The sequence below is a fragment of the Podarcis tiliguerta genome (genome assembly GCF_965153285.1).
Source record: "Podarcis tiliguerta genome assembly, chromosome: 1".
Taxonomy (NCBI): domain Eukaryota; kingdom Metazoa; phylum Chordata; class Lepidosauria; order Squamata; family Lacertidae; genus Podarcis; species Podarcis tiliguerta.
The window spans coordinates 105,334,044-105,354,137 of record NC_139534.1 but is presented as its reverse complement, the minus strand read 5'-3'; the positions used below and the strand labels follow the sequence as shown (position 1 = coordinate 105,354,137).

General features: G+C 42.3%; 1 protein-coding gene across 4 annotated transcripts in view; it reads right to left on the bottom strand.

Annotated features, from left to right (window-relative positions):
- ESRRB (estrogen related receptor beta) overlaps nt 1–20,094 on the bottom strand; it is a 158,859-nt gene that overhangs the window by 80,888 nt on the left and 57,877 nt on the right. Inside the window, exon 2 of one of the 4 annotated variants that reach the window (XM_083448471.1) lies at nt 12,242–12,304. The exons of 1 other annotated variant lie outside the window; for it this stretch is intronic. Coding sequence is in view for 1 of the 3 variants with exons in the window: in XM_083448469.1 (XP_083304595.1) it covers nt 18,637–18,686 (50 nt within the window). In the remaining 2 variants the exon portion in view is untranslated. Of the gene's footprint in view, nt 1–12,241; nt 12,323–18,636; nt 18,987–20,094 lie in introns of those variants that run through there. 2 more of the 4 variants (XM_083448469.1, XM_083448468.1) reach the window with 2 other exon arrangements.

Below are 20,094 nucleotides of genomic sequence, written 5' to 3'. Positions count from 1 at the left end.
CATACAGAAGATCCCAGTTTCAACTCCTGGCATTTCCTGGTAGAGCTGGAAGAGACTCCTACCAAAAACCCTGGAGAACAACTTCCAGACAGTACTGAGCTAGGTGGACCAAATGGTCTGACCTGGTATAGTATAGCTGCCTATGTCCTATGACCCTCCAGATGTTTCTGACAACAAATTCCATCATCCCAAACCACTGGCCAAAATGGCTGGGCTGATGGGAGTTGGAGTCTGTCAACATCTGGAGGTCCACAAGTTCCCATCACTTCACAAGGTAATTTATTTCATTGACAATCTGTTCTTCCCCTAATAATATGCAACTGAAATCTATCCTCCAGTAGGGTAAGCCCTTTAGATCTATTCTTGTCCTTTAGGGTGGTAGACAAGAAGTCTGTGCCCTTTCCTTTGTGACCACCTTTCAGGCATTTGAGGGGACCTATTGTGTCACCCGCCTTCTTCTCTTCTCCATAACCAGTTCCTTCAGCCTGTCCTCACAGGTCCTGCTTTCTGTAGCTCTGACTGTCTTCACTGCCCTTCTCTGAACTTGCTGAAATTTGGTAATGCTTCTTAAAATGCTGTGGCAGAACAGGCAGGGCACAGTCCTCCCGATGAGGTTTGATTGGCTCAGAATAATGTTTCGTTTGTGCTTGACTACAGTCCCAAGACCCTATTCATATATTCTATCACCAATCCAGCCCTCCCACACCCAACATCTGTGCATTTTACTTTAATTCTTGCATAAAGAATTGGTCAGCGTTGACCCAATTTTTCATTTTGTCCAGGTAGTATTGACCGCCCCCCCCCCATCTTCTGAGGTGTCAGCCATCCCTCCTTCCCAATTTAGGGTCATAATGACCTCGTCTTAGCCTTTGAGTGAACTTGCCCTCTGCTAGGGGTTTCTTCTTTGCTGCCAACTTCCAGTTCTTGTTCTGTGTCTGGTGTGTAATTCTGCTTCTGAGCCCTTTACCCATCTCAGATGTGTGTGTGTGCTTTAAAATCCCAATAATAATCATCTTTGCAACTTCAGCGAGTTCACACTTCATCTCCTCTCACACCTCATTTGGCATTTTTGTCCTTTGTGCATTTTACCAGTGCAAACTACTCCCTGGTTACTACTCTGGAGCTTCCTCCCAAACACTCCAAATTACTCCCAAAGAGCTAAAGGAATCGTTTCATGCACTGGAAGCATGAAACCTTAACTCAGAAGGAAGCAGCTGGTGATTTGAGTCAATAAATGCACCTGGCAGGGTTTTGCAAAAGTGATTATCTTGTGCTTCTTGCTGTTGGCATAAGGAGTGTGCAACTAGTGGTTCCGGGGCAATTGCTGGCCACCGAATTATGCCACCTGGCCTCTCCATCTCTCCTGTCCTTGCTTGCCTAGAAGCTAAACAAGGTTGTGGAAAGGGAGGCCATGTAGTCACTTCCAACTCTGGGAATTTGAGACGATAATAATAAGGGGTTGTTTTTTTCCCCTCAGAATAACCACCCAATAAAATCTGTTGTGTTTAAATTGATTTGATTTTACCCATTTGTGAGCCCTTCAGTCAACCCTTTAGGGTGAAAAACAGCAGCAGCAACAACCATTAAAACCAGCATAAAATAAAAACAAAGAAAAATCTAGAAGACTGTCTTATTTTTAAAAGGCAGGTTTAAAACATCCCACCCACTCCACAGATAATTAAGAGCCAAAGGTCCACTGAAAAAGAAATGTCTTTGCCTGGTGCCTAAAGCTACACAATGATAGCGCCACAGAGCCATTGCTGAAAAAACCTGGTTTCATGTTGACATTCTCTGAACCTCCCATGAATGGTCACACCAAGAAGGGCCTCAGATGACAATCGCAGGGTCTGGGTTGGCTCATATGGACAGAGGTGGTCCTTGAGATATTGGGACCCTGAGCCACATAAGTCTTTATAGGTCAAAACCAGCACTTTGAATTGGACCTGGAAACTAACTGATAGACAGTGTTGTCAAGACCAGGATTGGTGCTACGTGCTCAGACTGTTTTACCCCGATGAGCAACCTGGCTGCTGAATTCTGCGCCAGCTGCAGTTTCTGAATCACCTTCCAAGACAGCCCCACATAGAATGCATTGCAGTAATTTAACCTAACGGTTACCAGAGCGTAGACAAGTTAGCCTACGCCTGTCAAGAAAGGGATGTAGCTAGGCAAGCAGCTGAAGCCTATTGAAGGCACTCCACACCACCAAGACCACCTGACCCTCAAGTGAGTGTCTTGGATCCAGACCCCAAGCTACATAGCTGCTCCTCCAGAGGAAGTGTGCCCCCATCAAAAGCAGGCCACCTACCATCTGTCCAGTCTAGGAAACTGCTCACTAACAGCTCCACAGTCTTATCTAATTGAGCTTCAGATAAGTCCATAAGTCTCTCATCCAGTCCATTACTGAACCAAGCACATACACTACAACACACCTGCAGATGTAAAGGAGAAGTAGAGCTGTATGTTAACAGCATGAGGCTGACAAGATACTCCAAGACTCTGGATTAAAGTGTATGCAACAGATTTTCAATTCCCCATGGTTCCACATGTTTGCTCCCCCCCCCCCTTTTTCTTCAAGTTTTCATGAAAATCACCAGCATTTTAGTGCAGATTTCTCCTAACACATATTTTGTGTGCTTAACATACACATTTTTGCAAAACAAGTTTGCCTGATATAATGCACTAAAATGAATATCTGAAGGACACTTTACCCTAGTATATGTATTTTTGTACATATTACTTGGCTGGAGAACTGCTCTGCAAAATTCAGAGACGTGCGAATTTCAAAGGAATGCTTTTGTTTTTGTCTGTGTATTGTTTTGGAAAGTGTAAATTAAGTCGGTTCACCTTCAAATGCTACATGTATCAAATATCTTTCCCCAGCCCTAGCTGGGAGCAGGGGAGCAGGCAAAGGTGCCATCATGGAGCCCAAAAAATGTACAAGGATGCTAAATGCTTGTGCTGGGTTTGGTAATCACGAGGGTTAGAAAGTTTTCGTTCTTACAGTTAGTAATATCAAGCGTCAATATCCTATGCAGAAAAAATGTATGAATGAAAATTCATCAGCATTTTAGCGTGCCGTTATCCTAAGACAAACATTTCTGTATGAAATTTTGCAAAATATACACATTTTTCCCCAAAACCATTTCCCCTAATGTAGTGCAATGTTGTGTGTTGTTTTCACTATCATATGCATTTTAAAGCACACTTTGCCCTGGCTTACACATTTTATTTTGCCCCTTCTCTGTCTGAAGGACCGCGTGGTGAAATTTGAAGCAGTGCAAATTTTGAAGGATGGTTGTGTCCCAGTTCGTGCATTCTTTCAGAAAGTGAAAATTAGGTGGGCTTGCCTTTAAATGCTAACTTCCCCATCCCTTTCCCCAGGTTTCCCCAGGTCTCTCCCAACCCCTATATGAAGCAGTTTGGTCCATTTGTTTTGTGGCAATCAGCAAACTTCTGTGCTCAAAAGCATCTGAAATTCAGTCTTGAACTTCTGAAGCTTTTCTTTTTAATCACAGTTTATTTCCCATTGTAAAAAGCAAGAAATTCAAGCACCCTATTATAACCCTTATAATGAAGTTGAATGAGAGGCATGGCCATGTACATATAGCAGAAAATTGACAGGTTTTCCTACCTGTTTTAAAAGAAAAATATTTTTTCCAAAGAAAATGAAACTTGCAATGAAAATAAATTTTAAAATGAAATATAATGTGCCAATTCACAGCAATAGTATGGAAATAACTGAATGATTCAATAACTTGTTTCAAAACTACTTACATACAGGAAAGATAAAGAAGAACTTAATTTAAAAAAATGAAACCCTGCTGAGCTCTCTAGTGAGGTTTAGAAATTGAAAGCTATTTAAAAATTGGTGCAGACCACAAATTCGACAATTTGCAAATGTAAGGATATCGTAGCTGTGGTCATTCGTGTACATAAATGTGTTTTTCAGTCCAATTCAAACAACAAGCCCAAATCGCTTTCTGATATTTATCTACCCACTTTATGAAGTCCATCCTCACTTGTGAATGATTAGACCCGGCCATACATTTGTAAAATCAGAGCTCTGCACAATGAATAATGTAGAGAAACCAAGAATGGCATGATTGAAGGAAAGTTAAGCATTTAAAATCTCGCTGATTTTAATTGAAGAGATATAGGCTGCAATTCTGCATGAACTTGCCTGGGAAAATGCCCCATTGAATTTACTTCTGAGTAATATGAACTTACTTCTGAGTAATATGCATAGGATTGCAGCATAAAGTCTCCCGCTAAAATCAATGGGACTTAAAAGTTACTAATTTGGGGTGGATCTTGCCCTTTTTTAATCCCAGGGCCACAAATTTATTGGAGGCAGAAAATGACTTCCACTATAAAATAGTTAACATCAATGGGCAGCATTGAACATTTCTTCATTTCCTATACAAACAGAGTGAAAACTAGACAAAAGGACCTAGGCAGAATAAAAGAAATAAAGTCATATTTATCTAGCATTATAAAAACATAATGTGAAAGCAACACACATTAAATAATAAATTGTGGTTTTGGAAACAGCAATAGACATAGAAGGCAGAATCTGAAACATAGGGATGCAATTAATAGAGGATAAAACACAGAAATTGAGTGTTTAGAATAGAGGAAAAAACAGTTACGACATTGCAGTAGGGACATGTCTGCCAAAAAGAAGGGGGGGGGAGAAGTTGCAGTCCTATAAACACATACTTGGGAGTAAACTCCACTGAGTGTTGTGGGATTTACTTCTGAGTAAACACATATAGGATTGCACTGAAGTTGCCTGCCAAGGGAATCTTGTCGTTCAGTGAAGATGAAGATTTCTCCATGTGGGATTATAGCACTGTGTTGCAAACTGAAACTTTGGAAGCACCAAAAGCTATGAAGTGATATACCTGGCCCATAAGGCAAGATTAAGGCTGAACTGTTATATTATATGGATTAAATGATGAGCTTAAAGCAATAGTGGTAGAGGCATTTTTAAAAAATATATAGAAAAGAAAATGCAGAAACACCAAAGATGATAGAAAAAGGTAGAAATATTTGTAGAACGGGGTTAATTTAATTGCAAGATAAATTTTATGGCTGGAAAAGGAATGAGGGAGGCTAATCATTGATCCTATGAAAAGGAGTCTAGATAGACTACTGGAATGTACTCTGTTTATTCTGCAATACAGCTGCCTATACAGAGCAGCAACTAGTATTGATGGCTATATAGCCGTGTCTGCCCTAACTGGACAAAATGAGATTGCACCAATTAGAAAACATCCTTCAGGACAGAATCCTGAGATAGCAAACAGAAGCCCGTTAGAGAATCTGATCTGTATGCTCATCTCAAGCACTGCAAAATTCTGCCTGAGAAAGGGATTAAACAATCATCAAAGTATGGCAGAGGAATTTGTATTTTGCCTTTCAAACCACAATGTAATTTCATTACCTCTCAGGATTACATCTGTAAAAAGAATACCATGGCTGACCCTCCAGTGCAATGCAACAGCGACCATGCCTCTTTGCTCTGACGAAAACCATGTGCTGCTAAAGTGTCAACCGAGTCCTGTAGGGGGCTGTCGAGTTCTTCCGCATTCACATTCTGTGGCTGCCACAGCACATGGACCCGAAAAGCGTGCAGAGCTATTTGGAGGAGGATTGCAATGATGCTAAACTGAGCTAGTCAAAGACTTTGTCACACCTCCTCTGTAAAACAGCATGTCTGCTTCACGCTAAACAGATATGTAGACACATCTTCCTGGATAGCCAGTTCCACATTTTTCCATTAAGGCTTCATGGAACCCAAGCTTACATTACATTTGCAATGACCAAGGTGGGGGTTTTTTAAAGGCTTGCATTGCTCTGGGTCACAAAATGCTTCCATTAATTACACTCTATTAACGAGTACCATGCAGCACAATCCTATGAATGTATACTCAGAAGTAAGTACAACTGTGCTCAATGGTACGTACTCCCAGGGAAGTGTTATGGCCGCAATCCTAGGATACATAGGTGACTACCTATGTACACCTATAAGTAACACCAATGAACACAGTGAGCCTTAGGTAAAGGGACCCCTGACCACTAGGTCCAGTCGTGACCAAATCTGGGGTTGCAGCACTCATCTCGCTTTATTGGCCGAGGGAGCTGGCGTACAGCTTCCAGGTCATGTGACCAGCATGACTAAGCCGCTTCTGGCGAACCAGAGCAGTGCATGGAAACGGCGTTTACCTTCCCGCCAGAGCGGTACCTATTTATCTACTTGCACTTTGACGTGCATTCGAACTGCTAGGTGGGCAGGAGCTGGGACCGAGCAACGGAAGCTCACCCCGTCATGGGGATTCGAACCGCTGACCTTCTGATTGGCAAGTCCTAGGCTCTGTGGTTTAACCCACAGTGCCACCCGCGAAAGTGAGCCTTAGTTCTGAATAAAAATGTGCAATACTATCATGTTAACTCCCCCATCCCTTTGCATTACTAGGTGAACTGAATGAAAAAAGTTGACCGGAATTGCTTCCTGTCTACATGAACAGCAGTTGCAACACATGTACCAGATTAAAAGGTGCTCTAACTTTTAGTGCCCCTTGGTCTTAAAAGCAAAACAGATTTTTCTTGCAGCGCCATACCCAGCGTCATCATTCTGTTTTCATTTTCCTTCCCAATCTATATAACATAATCTGATGTTGACAGACTGCTCTTGACTGGGCAGTGACAGATAAAACAGAGCTCCCCATATGCCTCAGTCATCTTCACAGCCTGATCACTAGGACTACTTGTCCGAAAAACAGCTGAGCGCAAACTCTGCTCTTAACCCTCGGTAAATTTGCAACTTTTGCCTATGAAATGTAATAATAATAATGTAGCACATCAGTTGGCATGATGCTTTACAGAATACAAGAGGACTGGTCTCGGCTCTGAGCAGTTTATAATTTTAAATTACCACAGGAGAACAAGAACGGAACTGAAGTGGAGGCAGGGATAAATAGAGAGAAATGTGTATATGACTCGTGTCACACCTATTTTGGTTCGGTTACAGTAGGACATACTATGCAATAACCATATTATAATCAACATTTCATTAAAGAATCAAATTAATGGATCAAATTGCTTTTGTTTGATTAAAGCAGTGCTTCTAAATAATCAGGAGGATTTCTTAAAATGGCTAATTATTTTTAATGTGCTTTTTTACAAAAAAAATAAATAAAGGGTGGCCAGTTCCACGTTAGAAGAGGTGCTGGTTTTATTTACGTATATCTCTCACGCTTACACAGAGATGTAGTGCCTCTTCGAAAATGGTGGATGTTGTGATACAACTATGCAAAATCAAAGAAACAAACACTGGAATCCAGCTGGAAGGGCCTTTGCTCCAGTAGATGCCTCCATCAACAAAAGAGGAGGGGAGGAGATTTCCCCATGCAACTTGAAGACCCCTCAGATTGAAAGCGTTGGGGAGAACATCCAAATCAGGGTGTGTCGGAGAAATGGGGAATCCACAAAAAGTCACCTCTCCTTCTTTTCCATTAATGGAGGTGCCTGTTGAATCAGATTTTGTCCATAGCCAAAAAACCCACTAAATCGAATTCCACTTTTAAGGGGAAAAAACAGCTTTATTTGTCTGCAAATTTATGCAAAATCAACTAAGCGATTAATTAAAACTCATAGAATTGACTATGATTTCTTTAATGAACAGCCCTGACTATAATCAGTAAGAATAAAAGTAATCCCAAATATGAATATTGTATTGTCTAAAAAAATTCATTGCACTGAAAGTCAGTGTGAATATTTCATGGATCTAACAGGTCAGAGCTTTTTGAAGTTTCTATTCTGTGTTTGCGCAAAAATGTAAAGTGTTCGTGTTTTGATTCCAATCTGCTGTGACCTCAAAACAGCAGGTTCATCACATTTTCCCCAAGTTGAGCAAAGTAGGCAAAATGGCACACTGAACACCACTACCACATCATAAGAAACTGCTTTATACTTAACCAGACTATTGGTCTCCATCTTGCCCATTAGCATCAACGCTGACTGGAACAGGCTCTCCAAGTTTTGAGAAACCCTATCCAGGGACTGAACTTGGGAACTTCCAGATGTTCTACCACTGAGATATCTTAGTGGATCTAGCTGATACTTCGGCTAAACAAAACACCCAACCCAGGAGGTGGTTTTACAGTTTTGAATCCATGTGCTCTCTGGACAGAGGTGTGGGGATAGAGATGAAGCTTGTGGGAAAGCGTGGCTTTTGGTCACCTGACACCGTAAGCCTGACTGCAAGCAAATTAATAGAATGAGCAGCGATAGTTTGTCAACAGCAGATAAGGAACCTGATAAGGGACACATCACAGGGGTATGTGATCTGGAGCAGGGGTAGGGAACTTGTGGCCCTCAAGACATTGTGAAAGTACAACTTTCAACATCCCTGATGTTGGCCATGCTGATTTGGGATTATGGAAATTGCGTGACAACTTCTCGGGGTTTCCAATCTCTGCCTTGTAGTCATGAGGAGAGGAATCCTCTCCTAAAAACTGAGATGGTGCAGACGGGCTCAGCAACGGAAATAAATGAATAAATAGCAGCCAAGGCTCCTCTGTTATACAAAGCACCCATCACACAGGAGGAAATAAAAAGTATTCCAAAGGCTGGGGTAGCCTGAGTTAAAATTACCTTTAGTATTTATGTACTGAACCATAACCTCACCAGGCCAGGAACCGATGTGAATAAATGTGCATAGCGTATGGAACTGAAAACAGTGTTGGCGAATGAACATCCAAATCTCCATCTGGCTTTCAATGGAAAGTAATAATCTAAATCCCTTTGAAAAGCTCTATCCAACTAATGAGCAACAGTAGCAAGTACTGCTCTCATTCAAATGTGCTTTGTAACCATCGCTTTACCTTCCAAATGCTTTCGAATGAAGTGAATTATCTCTGAAGGGACTCAGAACTTGTAACAGACACTAGCTGTGTGACCTCTGTTAATCCACCCAATATTAGGCTCGTTAGTCATCAGGATAACAACTGTATTTTGCAAATCAGGCACTGTTATCAGATAGACCAGCAAGACCCTATACAATGTCTAATAGTCCAACAACATCGGCACCAAGATATATAACTGCTTCTATACAAAAACCTCTCTTCTAATCCCTCTTAAACTCAACAAGACTGATTGGTTTTTATTATTCATGAATTAATTTTTAACACTTGGGCCAACAAGGGAATTGAATCTATACAATTTTGCACAGACTGAGGCAAAGAAGCTTCACTCTGACAGAGAGAAAAAACAGTCTGATTCTCTCATTCTTCAATCGACAATTAAATAGTGTTTACTCTATTTCCCTTAAATTCCTACATACGAGTTGAAAAGAAAAGTGAATCAATGCAAGATTGCTTGGGTATATGTATTTCTCATATTTATTCCTCAGATATATATATGGATCAAACATATTTTGTGAACAAATGCAGTATTAAGGCTCAACTGCACTGGTTCTTTAAAGACAGAAAAGTAATTTCAGAAGATGAGGAACTCTCAGATCAGTAAGAAAGGGGAGCAGTCATGGATGTCTTTTTTTGCAGATGCTTTCTGCAATATTAGTCTGAGAACTAGAACTGCGAAAAAGGAAACTATCTGTTATTTTAAAAGAATAGTTGATGTTTTATAAGTTAAAAAAAGAGAAAAGTTGTTTGATGCAATTAACTGTTTTCAAGAGCAATCTTTTGTGATGGCTTTTAGGGGAGAGGCATACAGTACTGAATTTCTCATATTGTAGTAAACACTGAATGTACAATACCCCAAAATACCCCTTCCACAAAGCTCTTGAAGAGCCTGTATGAAACATACATGAAACTAGAGAATGATAAATCCATAGAATCAACCTGCTTGATTGTTGCCAGACTAAAGCAATGATTTGTTAATGCTTTGTACATCCAGGTTTTTTTTCTTAAATTTTAACAAGGCAAAAAAAGCTATTGCCTGCTTCTGCAACATGCTGCTTGCTCTCCTGCTCTGTTTGCTCCACATCAAACTATATCCTCCAATAAGCCATAGGAGCACTATATTTACATTTTACATTACTGTGCATTTCTGTTATCTTTATACAATAATCTTTGACGTTTCACAAGCATCGACACAGAACTACCTTTTAAGGGAGATAAGATTAAGTTTATTCTATTGCTACAGACTGATATGCTTAGAGATACAGATGGTGATAAATGTAGACTGCAAGTACAGATTTAAAAGTACATTCATGCTGTATGTAGAAGGCTATACATATAGCATATTCATACTTCAGTGTACTAATTACGCACCTATACTGTGTATAGTTCACACTGATTTACATATTTATATATATTGATTCTCACATGTACTATATGTGTGTAAACGTAGCACAGAAACCCACCGTGTATGAAAGCCTTTGCATATATACACACATTACTCAGGTTTACGAGTGAGATTGAAAACAGATTCCTTTCTATCACCTATGCAATGCCTGCATGAGAAGAAAGGTACAGCCACGTGAACATTTATTCTATAGCTATGTCATCCATAACCCTTTATTTAAAGTAACACCTGAATGCACCGATTGCTACCTTTCTCGAAAGGGTTCTTTGCTACAACCTGTTAATGCAGGATCTACTACTAAAGAGAAGTCAAGGCAAGCCTTTCTAAAGGGTATTGGGACATCAGCCGAGGAAGCCCAGCCTGGGATTATCTTTCTGCCTGGAAGGAAGGTTGTGACAAGCAACAGCTTCTCCCCCTGCCTCTGGTCCCAGGTTAGACTGCATTGCAGACTAACCTGACTCCGTTGTCACCGCTTAACAAACCAAGTAGCAACACAAAGGCCCCCTTCCTTGCAGATACCTCTTTTTGACAAAGCAAGACTTGTATGCCAAGCTGACTGCTAAAGTGTGGCAGGCAATGGGCATTAAGGTTTTAGGTTTCACCGGATCTGCTGCCGCAGCACAAATACCCCCGCAATTCTCCCCACCACCACCCATCCTCCCTGAGTTACTAAAAAAGTAAGTGGCATAAAAATAGAAGCACTTGAGATGTTGAATGAAGTGGTAAGAGGAGAGGGGTGGCAAAAGGACAGAAGTACTTGGGAAAGGATAATATGGGTGGTGGTAGCTTATAAACAGGATTTTGAATGGAGATGTGCCTCAGCTATTTATCATCATCATTTGATGTTAAAAAGAAGTAATTTCCACATATTAAATGCATAATGTGTTTATAGCAATCAAAAGCAAAGACCCTGTAACTCAGATGCCATTTTGTATTAGAGTGTGTTTTTGCTTTTTTGTTTGTTTTCAAGAGGTGGGAAATCCGCAGAGCATCTCAGGAATAAGCCCCCGCTACTAATCTAATGACTGTCCTAGAAAATGTGAAGACCTGTTCTTCCCTGAAATGAATATCCAGATTCTTAACAGCCATCTACGCAGATACATAATCAACAATTATAGGTAACTGGCATTCGCTTACATTTCAAAATGAGTAAAAAATTATTTGCATAAAGACCACCTTGCAAAGCCATTGGCTGAAGAGACCTATAAAGTGACATGAATAGCAGTAAAAGGATATGTCCTTGGTCCCTGGGGCACACTTAAAGAATATTATAAAATCTATTTTACCGATAAAATTATATTTATGTCCTTTACCCCCCCCTGTATTTTTACAGGAAAGAAGCAACAGTATTTCAAACAGCAGTTCTTCTATATAATACCAAACCAGGTAAGTAGACATTTTTTTAAAACATACTTTTTACCTAATGCTTGGCTAAGCAAAACAATATGCGCTCAGGTACCATTAACAATGAGTGTTCCATTTCAACAGAAAGGTGTTTTAAAGGGTAAGAGTGCAAGAGTAAAACTTGAATTACAAAAGAAAAAGAAATTCCCCCCAAAATTAATGTCCACTGACAGGAAGTCAGGTTTTATATGTATACGTAGGGTGGTAGTCAGCTAGAACAGCTCAGTTAAAGTACATACTGTCAACCCAAAAGACAGATAAAAGACCATCTCCTTCGTCACCACAGAAGATGCTCCCAGCTGGAGGTCTTGAACACTACCCAACTGTTATTTGATGCATACAAGGCATAGGAAAATAGTTTTAGTTGAACAAGAGAGGAACATGTGGGCACAAGGATATGACCAAATTTCGGGAGCCTGCCTGTGGTGTTTCCCTTTCCTCCCAGCCACCCCATAAACAGGATGCAATAATTATGGAGATACCCTAGAAATCAACGCCTCACCGGCAATGCAGAATCGGACAAGATACGCCGCCTCTCTCTATTCTCAATCCATTCCCTTTCACACTAAAAAACAAAACAAAAACAGCTTGGTCATGGCATGTTACTGCAACTTAAATACTGCACACAAAAGGGACAGAAAAGAACCTCTAGCATGACAAAATTTGCATGAGAAAGCAAACACCTCCTGGACACGCACACACTCAAAGTTTGTGACTTTCTGAATGGACTCTGTGTCTGCTGTTTGCACGACACTCCGGAGGCAGGAATATTATTTGCAGATTGATAAAATTAGCAGGGAACTTGGACGTTTAGGGGAGGTGATCCCCCAAAAATCTAAACATGGACATTTCTCCCTGGGGAGTGAGAAAGTGAACTCAACACAGTAGATGCAGGGAAGACAATAGAGGAAGGGACAAAATCAGTCACAAAGCTATCACAAGTTGCGCGACCACATTGTGCCACCTGCTCTTCGCAATTTGCCTGTGCAAAATACAACCGGATAATTAAGGGCAATGCCGTCTGCAGCGCTCATGAGCACCAAGCAGCTCAGCAAACTAGTATATGTTAGCACATTCTTCTTTCACACGGGGAAAAAAAATGTAATTCTTTCTGGAGAGAGCTCGGAGCACAAGGAACACTAGGAGCAAGCAGAAATCTATGGACAGCAGATATGCCCAGACAAAAATGCAGAGTTGGCACGGGTTAAACAGCGCACACCATTCCTGTTTGGCTAACACAGGGTCAAGTCATGTGCAGCGAAAGTTTCAACTCCTTAATCCCCCAGAGCTTGTTTGCTAATTACATTTGCAATTACAAACATGACAAAGATATTGTTCTGCAGTGCTTTCCACTTCAAGCAGGCGCACTTTCCCTAACAGATAGTCACCTCCAGCAGCACGCAGCTCACAAGTGCTTCTTGACAGACAAAATAACTGGCACTTCAGCTGTAAAGGCCACTTTGTGGGCAGTCGAAGTGGAAAGAGGAGGCAGGAAAGAGCTTTCGAGACAGGAGGCCAAGCCAGGGCAGAGAAGGGAGAAAAATTAACTTGTAAGAGCTCCATAAAAATTATTCTCCAGAAATGAAGCTCTCCCCACTTCAAGTCTCTGTCGGGGTTTATAAATTGCAAAATTCACCCCAACTGATACAATTTCAAGTTGAACTTTAATGTGCTTTTCTGTCTTACATCAAAACCTGCTAGCTGTGTGGAAATAAAGCATACCTCCCTCCCCCTGTTGATTTCTAGAGTTGGTCATGAATGGCGTTTGCTATGTTGACCTATTCCTAAACAAGTGTCCAACCAATTCATTAATATCTACAGCATCTTTAGTTTCATGCTTTGTAAGAGGTTACTGTGGGACTCCTGTGCTGTGTGTGTGTGTTTGACACTTCCTGGATAATGAAACTATTATTTCCCTACCTGTTCATATGTATAGAAATAAATAAATAAAAATTGTTATTGAGCAGCTGTCAAACGAAGCGTGCCAATCTCACTTTTAGTGTGAACTTAATATGTTTACTCAGAGTTATGTTCCACTGAGATCAGCGGAGCTTACTCTTTAGTAAGCATGCTTGGGATTGCAGCATATTTAAAGGAAGTTGAAGGAGCAACTAAGTGTCTCCAGAGTGCCATAAGGTTCCACCCACAACAGGGTTACCACGACCATTTATCAACCCCAGTGTGGTAGTAGGCACAGAACAGAGCTATAAGCATTTCTGGCTTATTCTGCTTTTGCTATTTCTTTCTGTATGTAAATGCATCACAAACATTTACACATGCTTATGAGATATTTAGTATGACTGCATTCGTGAAACGTGGTTACATAACAGTTTAAATCTATACTCTCCCCCCCCCCATCTTGGAAGTGATTGTATATCCGGAACAAAAACATTTTAGAGTTATGGCACATATGGAATTTCTTACTGGAGGGATTAAATAAGTGCGGATGTGAAAGACATGTCACACACACACAAACAAACAAACTTTAAAATGAGAGAACAGTAGAGAGCGTGGGAGTGGATCAGAAATTTAAAGACAGAGGATTTCAAGTACCATATTCTCCCAGAAAAATAATAATAACCACGGTGAAATTTCTGTCACAGCAACTTTCTCTGACGCAATTCCTCCGAAGTCTTGTCCCTCTCAGGCTAAACACAATATCTATTGATTGCTTTCAATCAATGCAATGAAAATATCCCTGTCACGCTGCATTTCCTTCCCTAAAATATTAATAATAAATTGATCTTTCCATAATTTTCAATAATTGATATGAAAAAGTAGGACCTGAAAGACAGGCAGAAGAAAGGCTAACATTTTCTTTTCACATTCAAGACTAGCCTGGCTCTTGAAAAGGGGACCCAGCGACACAATAGGAAATCTGTTCAAGGGACAAGCTAAGTCCCGTTCCTTTGCATTACAGCTTCTTCTTGAATTAATTTGTCAGTAAGAAAATAGACACACAGAGCAACAACTCCCTATTGTAGGTACACAAGAGCGCCCAGAGCACTTACAGCTTCATTCAGTCTCTCTGTTTAGAATTTTCCCCCCAATTCACAAATCTGGGGAGAAGGGGAAAAGAGCAACCACTCCTCACTCTAGATTTCCAGGAGTGCCTAGAACTAAAGTAGCTTCATTCAGCTTTTCTGACAATACAGAAGCAAATGCACTTCAACAATCCTTCAGAATCTAAGCCACATTTCTTTGGCCTGTAAATAAGGATCAACAGAATCAAATGCAAAAGATAATAATTATCCCCAGTTTATTCGAATACTGAATGGAATCATACTGATTCCTCTAAATCTGGGTTTCCATGTTCACAGGTGAAGTTATTATTTTGCATTTTCTTTTGCAGCTTATAACTCATTTATTGGGCTGACATTTCTGCATTTTTATTTAACCTGTCAAAGAAAGCATTTTTAAGAGGCACACCTGACAGAATATTGCTGTACTCCAAAGTGACATTTTTTTCATAATGTGCTAACCTTGGTCTATTCTATTATTCCATACGCACTATTGATTAGGAATGGCAAAAGGTATCGTCCTACAACATCTGAGGCTATAGCTGAAAGGAAACAAGGAGGGAGAAATCACTTCTCATCTTGGGCTGTGACATTAATGCTAAAGCAAACAAAAAGTGCTGAATTTCACTTCAAGGGATATTCTAGGTGTTGACAATTACAGTCTGAAATGTAAGCATGATGTACACGCATAGATACATGCACAGATGTAGCTGGACCTCATACATATTTATGCACACATACAGATCTATATTACACAACTGCTGTACTGCAGACAAGCAGCACTGGTACAGTTTGACTAATTTTGTGGACTTTACCTGCCTTGACCTGAAAGAGACAAACTGCAGATTCATTTATACAGCTGGTAGTTTTTTGTTTTGTGGTTTTTTTTGGGGGGGGGGCTTTTTTTTGTATGCTTGCTTGCTAACCCTACTCTTACGAAAAGTTTCAGTTTGCATCTTGTTCTCCATGTTACATTCAGGCAGGTAGATTTTTCTAACACCGTTTCAGTGATTGCAAGGAATTGCTCCAATATATATATACGGAGATGAAATTAGCAAAAGGATATAGAAATGCTTGAAGTCAAGCTACCAGGGGCAAGATCCTAAGCTTCACGAAGGATACTGCTAACACTTCTTTTCAATTCCCTGTTGAAGGGCTCACATTTGAACTTTCCTAACCCCAGTAAGGTGAAATGCCATGTCCTGAGTGAATAGATGCTGATTTCTTCAGCTCAGGCAGGCCCTGGTGAGAGTCCCTGTAGGACAGGATTTGAACTCCGTGGTATGTACTGAGTCCACAGTCCCGAGACCTGCATGGAATACTTCTCTGCCACATCTGCTACTTTCTCAATATTAAAACATGTATACTGCAAGTTCCAAATCAGTGTTTGGAACATATAAGGGGAACCAACCACTAGCTGCAGCCATACTCATTTTTTATAATCAAATGGCTTTGCAAAATAAGAAGAGCTCCGTTTCAATATTATGAATTAATATGTGCTTCTTGCTTATTTAAAAATAGCAACAATAACCATTACAGAAAAGGACCGGCTTTCAAATAATTGTGCAAATTATCTAAGTGACCAGCATTCAAGGTGGGAACTTGCAACACGTGTGCAGACAAATGATTTTTTTAAATGCTCTTATAAAATATTCCATACAAATATTTACATATCATTTTAAAAAATGCTCCTACAAACACATGCATACCCCAGATGAATTACCATTTGCACAACCATAGCTGGCCTTGACTTACACCTTTGCTGTATTATGCAACAAATATGTAAATGAAAACAGAAATGGGATGCAGAAATAATTAGACGGCGTTCTTCAGAATGCCTTTTACCCTGCACTTTCTCCAGTTACCAGTGTCTTCCAAATCCATTTTTAATGCAATTTATGAAAATCCTCCGGACCTGATATAGCACACAATCCTTCAACATCAACAACAAAAGAAGTCCCATGCCAACTCAGAAAAAACCCACTTCTGCCAAGTCTGATAGGACTATATTTAGTAACATGAAGAACAGTGTACCTCTTCTGCCCATCCATTCTGTTCTAGGAAATCCACCTGCTCCACTCTTGTACCTTTAATTGGAAACCAAGTTAAAACTGAAGCAGGAAAATTGCCCCAGGATCACAGCCCTGTTGGTTACTTTCTATCAAATTTTACAAGCCATTAAAAATGGAATATGTTAAGTACTTCATTTTGGTTTTCTTCCTGAGTCTGCAACCACCCTTCTTGTTCTACAAGTAGGTTGGATGTGAACAACAACAAAAAAAGTTAGGAGGAAAAGCACAAAACCAGAGGCTACAAAAACATAAAAGGCTTCTTTTAAAAAGAGACCACACTTCGCTTTTTAAACTCGCAGTTTTTAGTAAAATAAATGGTATTTGATTTCTATTTTACTCTGAATCCACTGTTTTATGAAAATAAAATTTCATAATAAAAATAATATCTGTTTTATGAAAATAAAATTTTATTATTTAAACCTCACCAATCTGGCTGGGTTTCCCCAGCCATTCTTGGGCGACTGGGGAACTTTACTTTTAAATAGGAGGAGAGACTAGCATAGACCAAAGTGCTATGAAAAGCATGAACCAACAAAATTAGAAATTTTCGTATACAAATATATATATATAGGCATCTCACTAGATGAGATGAGGAATGACAGAAGGATTGACAGCTGCTCAGAAAAAAAAAGATGAGGAAAAAGAGAGATCCAATGAAACAGAGTAGGGAATGATGGTTTTCAAAGAAATTATAGCCCTTTTATATTTCTTTTTCTAAGGTGTAGCTTTTTAAACTATGCCCTATCCATCCGGGATGACAGGACAGCGGAGGTCTTTCCCCCTCTGGGCAGCGCACGGTGCTTTCAGGCGCTTCATGCAGACCAATGCACGAACACACACAAAAGGGGGACTTGGCTGCTTCCTTCGCAGCTGATTTATCAGAAGAGGAGAAGCGGGCTGGAGAACGCAGCGCGCAAGAGGAGCGGACGCAAATGACAAGCGAACCCCGTTCACTTTCCAAAGTTCCACGCAAGGCGCGCAGCTTTTATTTGCTTAACAGGAAGCGCAGGCAAAGCATCACCGCTGCATCGTACAAAGGGAAAACAAGAACACCAGCAGCTGACGATCTGCCTGTCATCATCAGTCCCAGCTTGGGATGATTGCTCCGGTCCACTCACAACATCCCTACACTGGCTTCCCTGTGAACAGAAGGCTCGCCTTCTCTGGGGAATTTCAGATGGAATACAATTTTTTTAAAAAATAGCTCCCAATAGCCCAATATATATATGAGTGCGCATGGTACGCTTTGGTGCACATACATCTCTGAGTTAATACAGCCGCATAAAACTTTTACAGTAAAGCAAAAAGGCCACACCTTTCCCACGTTTGCCAATCTACATGCCTGGGAAACAAGAGAAAGAAGTTTTACGATCGTTAAAGCCGCGCCAGTTGAAGCCACCCTAAGCTAGTTGCTTTCCACGGCAAACCTTGCTTTTTTTACGGCAGCCCCACTGTCTAGGCATCTCTCCAAAGGGATAGTTGCATCCTTCCTGCTTGTTAAGAGAGAAGCAAGCTATTTACACCAGGATGCACAGCACACACGCGCGCGCAAAAAAACAAAACACTTGGGCACCTATTGTAGCCAGGAGGTGGTGCAGGTGTGATGAGAGATCCGCATGCAATTGGGGGGAGGGGCAGAGGGGCTTGAGAGAAAGTTAAAATAATTCCTTCTCCCCTTTCCAACTCAAACGCATCTGGCTTCCGCGCGCTCTTCTGCAAGAGTCCAAAAGGAGGAGGAGGGAACCCCCCCCCTCCCTTGCAAGCAGCATCCCCAAGAAAGAGAAGAAAGCAAGGAGGGCACCTACTGGTTGTGGTAGCTGAGAGGGTCTGAGATGCAAAGTTCGGAAATGTCCATCAGTTCTGTTTTAGCATTCCCAGTTGGCAGAAGGGGGTGGGGGGTGGGGGAGCGACTAGATCACACCGAGGAGAAAGAGAGCGAGAGGGGGAAAGGGGAAAGCGCCCGAGGCAAACTCAGGGAAATGACCAGACTCGGGGAAAGGAGGGGAAAAGGAAAGCGAGCGGGGGAGAAGCAGAAGAGGGAAGGCGCCGGGACAGAGAGCAGGACAGGCAGCCCGGGAGGGAGAGCTCAGCGCTTCGCCCATCCACACGCTCCCGCTCATCCAATCACACTGAAGCGAGCCGAGAGCAGCCAGGCGGCAGAGGCAGCCCAGGCGCCGGAGATTTAGATGCCACTAACCCCCCCACTGTCGCTTTAAGACGGGCCGACTGGTGAATATGGCACGGCTGCTATTGGCTGCCTCTCAGGGGCTGGACTTGGAGTGACAGAGCGGCGGCGGCGGGCGGGGGCGAGAGGGAGAGTCTGCGAGGGGGGCGCCGGAGGGAGGGCAGCGCGAGGGCGACTCGCAGCAGACCCGCACGTGGCCAAACAGCCGCCGCAGAAGCCGGGAAGCTCGCTCGCTTTCGCGCTCTCTCTCGCGCGCGCGCTCGCTGCCGGAGGGCTGGCGGGTTGGAGCGGGGGCGGCGCGGGCGACCTTCACACTCATTCCCACGCGAGGAGAGAACGGGGCGAGGAGGGAGGGAGGCGCGCGGGCAGGCGGCGGACGGAGCGAGGAGGGACCTCGCGGCCGGCTCTGAGGGGCGCGCGCGCGTGTTTGGAGCGCCCGCGTGTAGCTGCTGTCGCCGCGTCCCGCCCGCCTCAGAGGCTGCCGCCCGCTCTTTTCCCCGCGGTTTGACAGGGAAAGAGGCGCTTCAGTGCCAGCGGCTGCTGCAAACGGCGCGGGTCGGACGCCTGTGTGGCTCCTTGCTTTTCTCTTTCTTTCTTTCTTTCTTTCTTTCTTTCTTTCTTTCTCAATTTCCTCAAAGGCAATTATAAAATGATCCTGGAGGGAGCGGGACTCTGAGCCAGAAAGGAAAGGGAAAGGGGTGAGAGAGAGAGAAGGCAGCGTTGGCATTGAAGCTAAGCAGTTCGCAGCATAGACACTGACAGAGAGGAAACGAATCCTCACAGAGCCTGATTCTGGCTGACCTCCTCCCCCCCCCCCTCCCCACTTTCTGGCAAGGGACGAGGTCAGTCTCCGTCCTGCAACTTTTAGAAATAACTTGCAGGACGCGCCTCCGTCACACGCACACCTTCTCTCTCACACACACAAACGCACAGGCTCCCCCCCCCCCCAGCGGCTGGCCGGCCTGGCGCGCGCACGCGCGTGGCTGCCAGTCTGACAGCTCTTTATCAGCCCATTAGCGAAGCTCTCGGTTTCCTAAGCGCCGCTTATCCCAGAATGGTGCCTCGCGCCTTGTTAGCC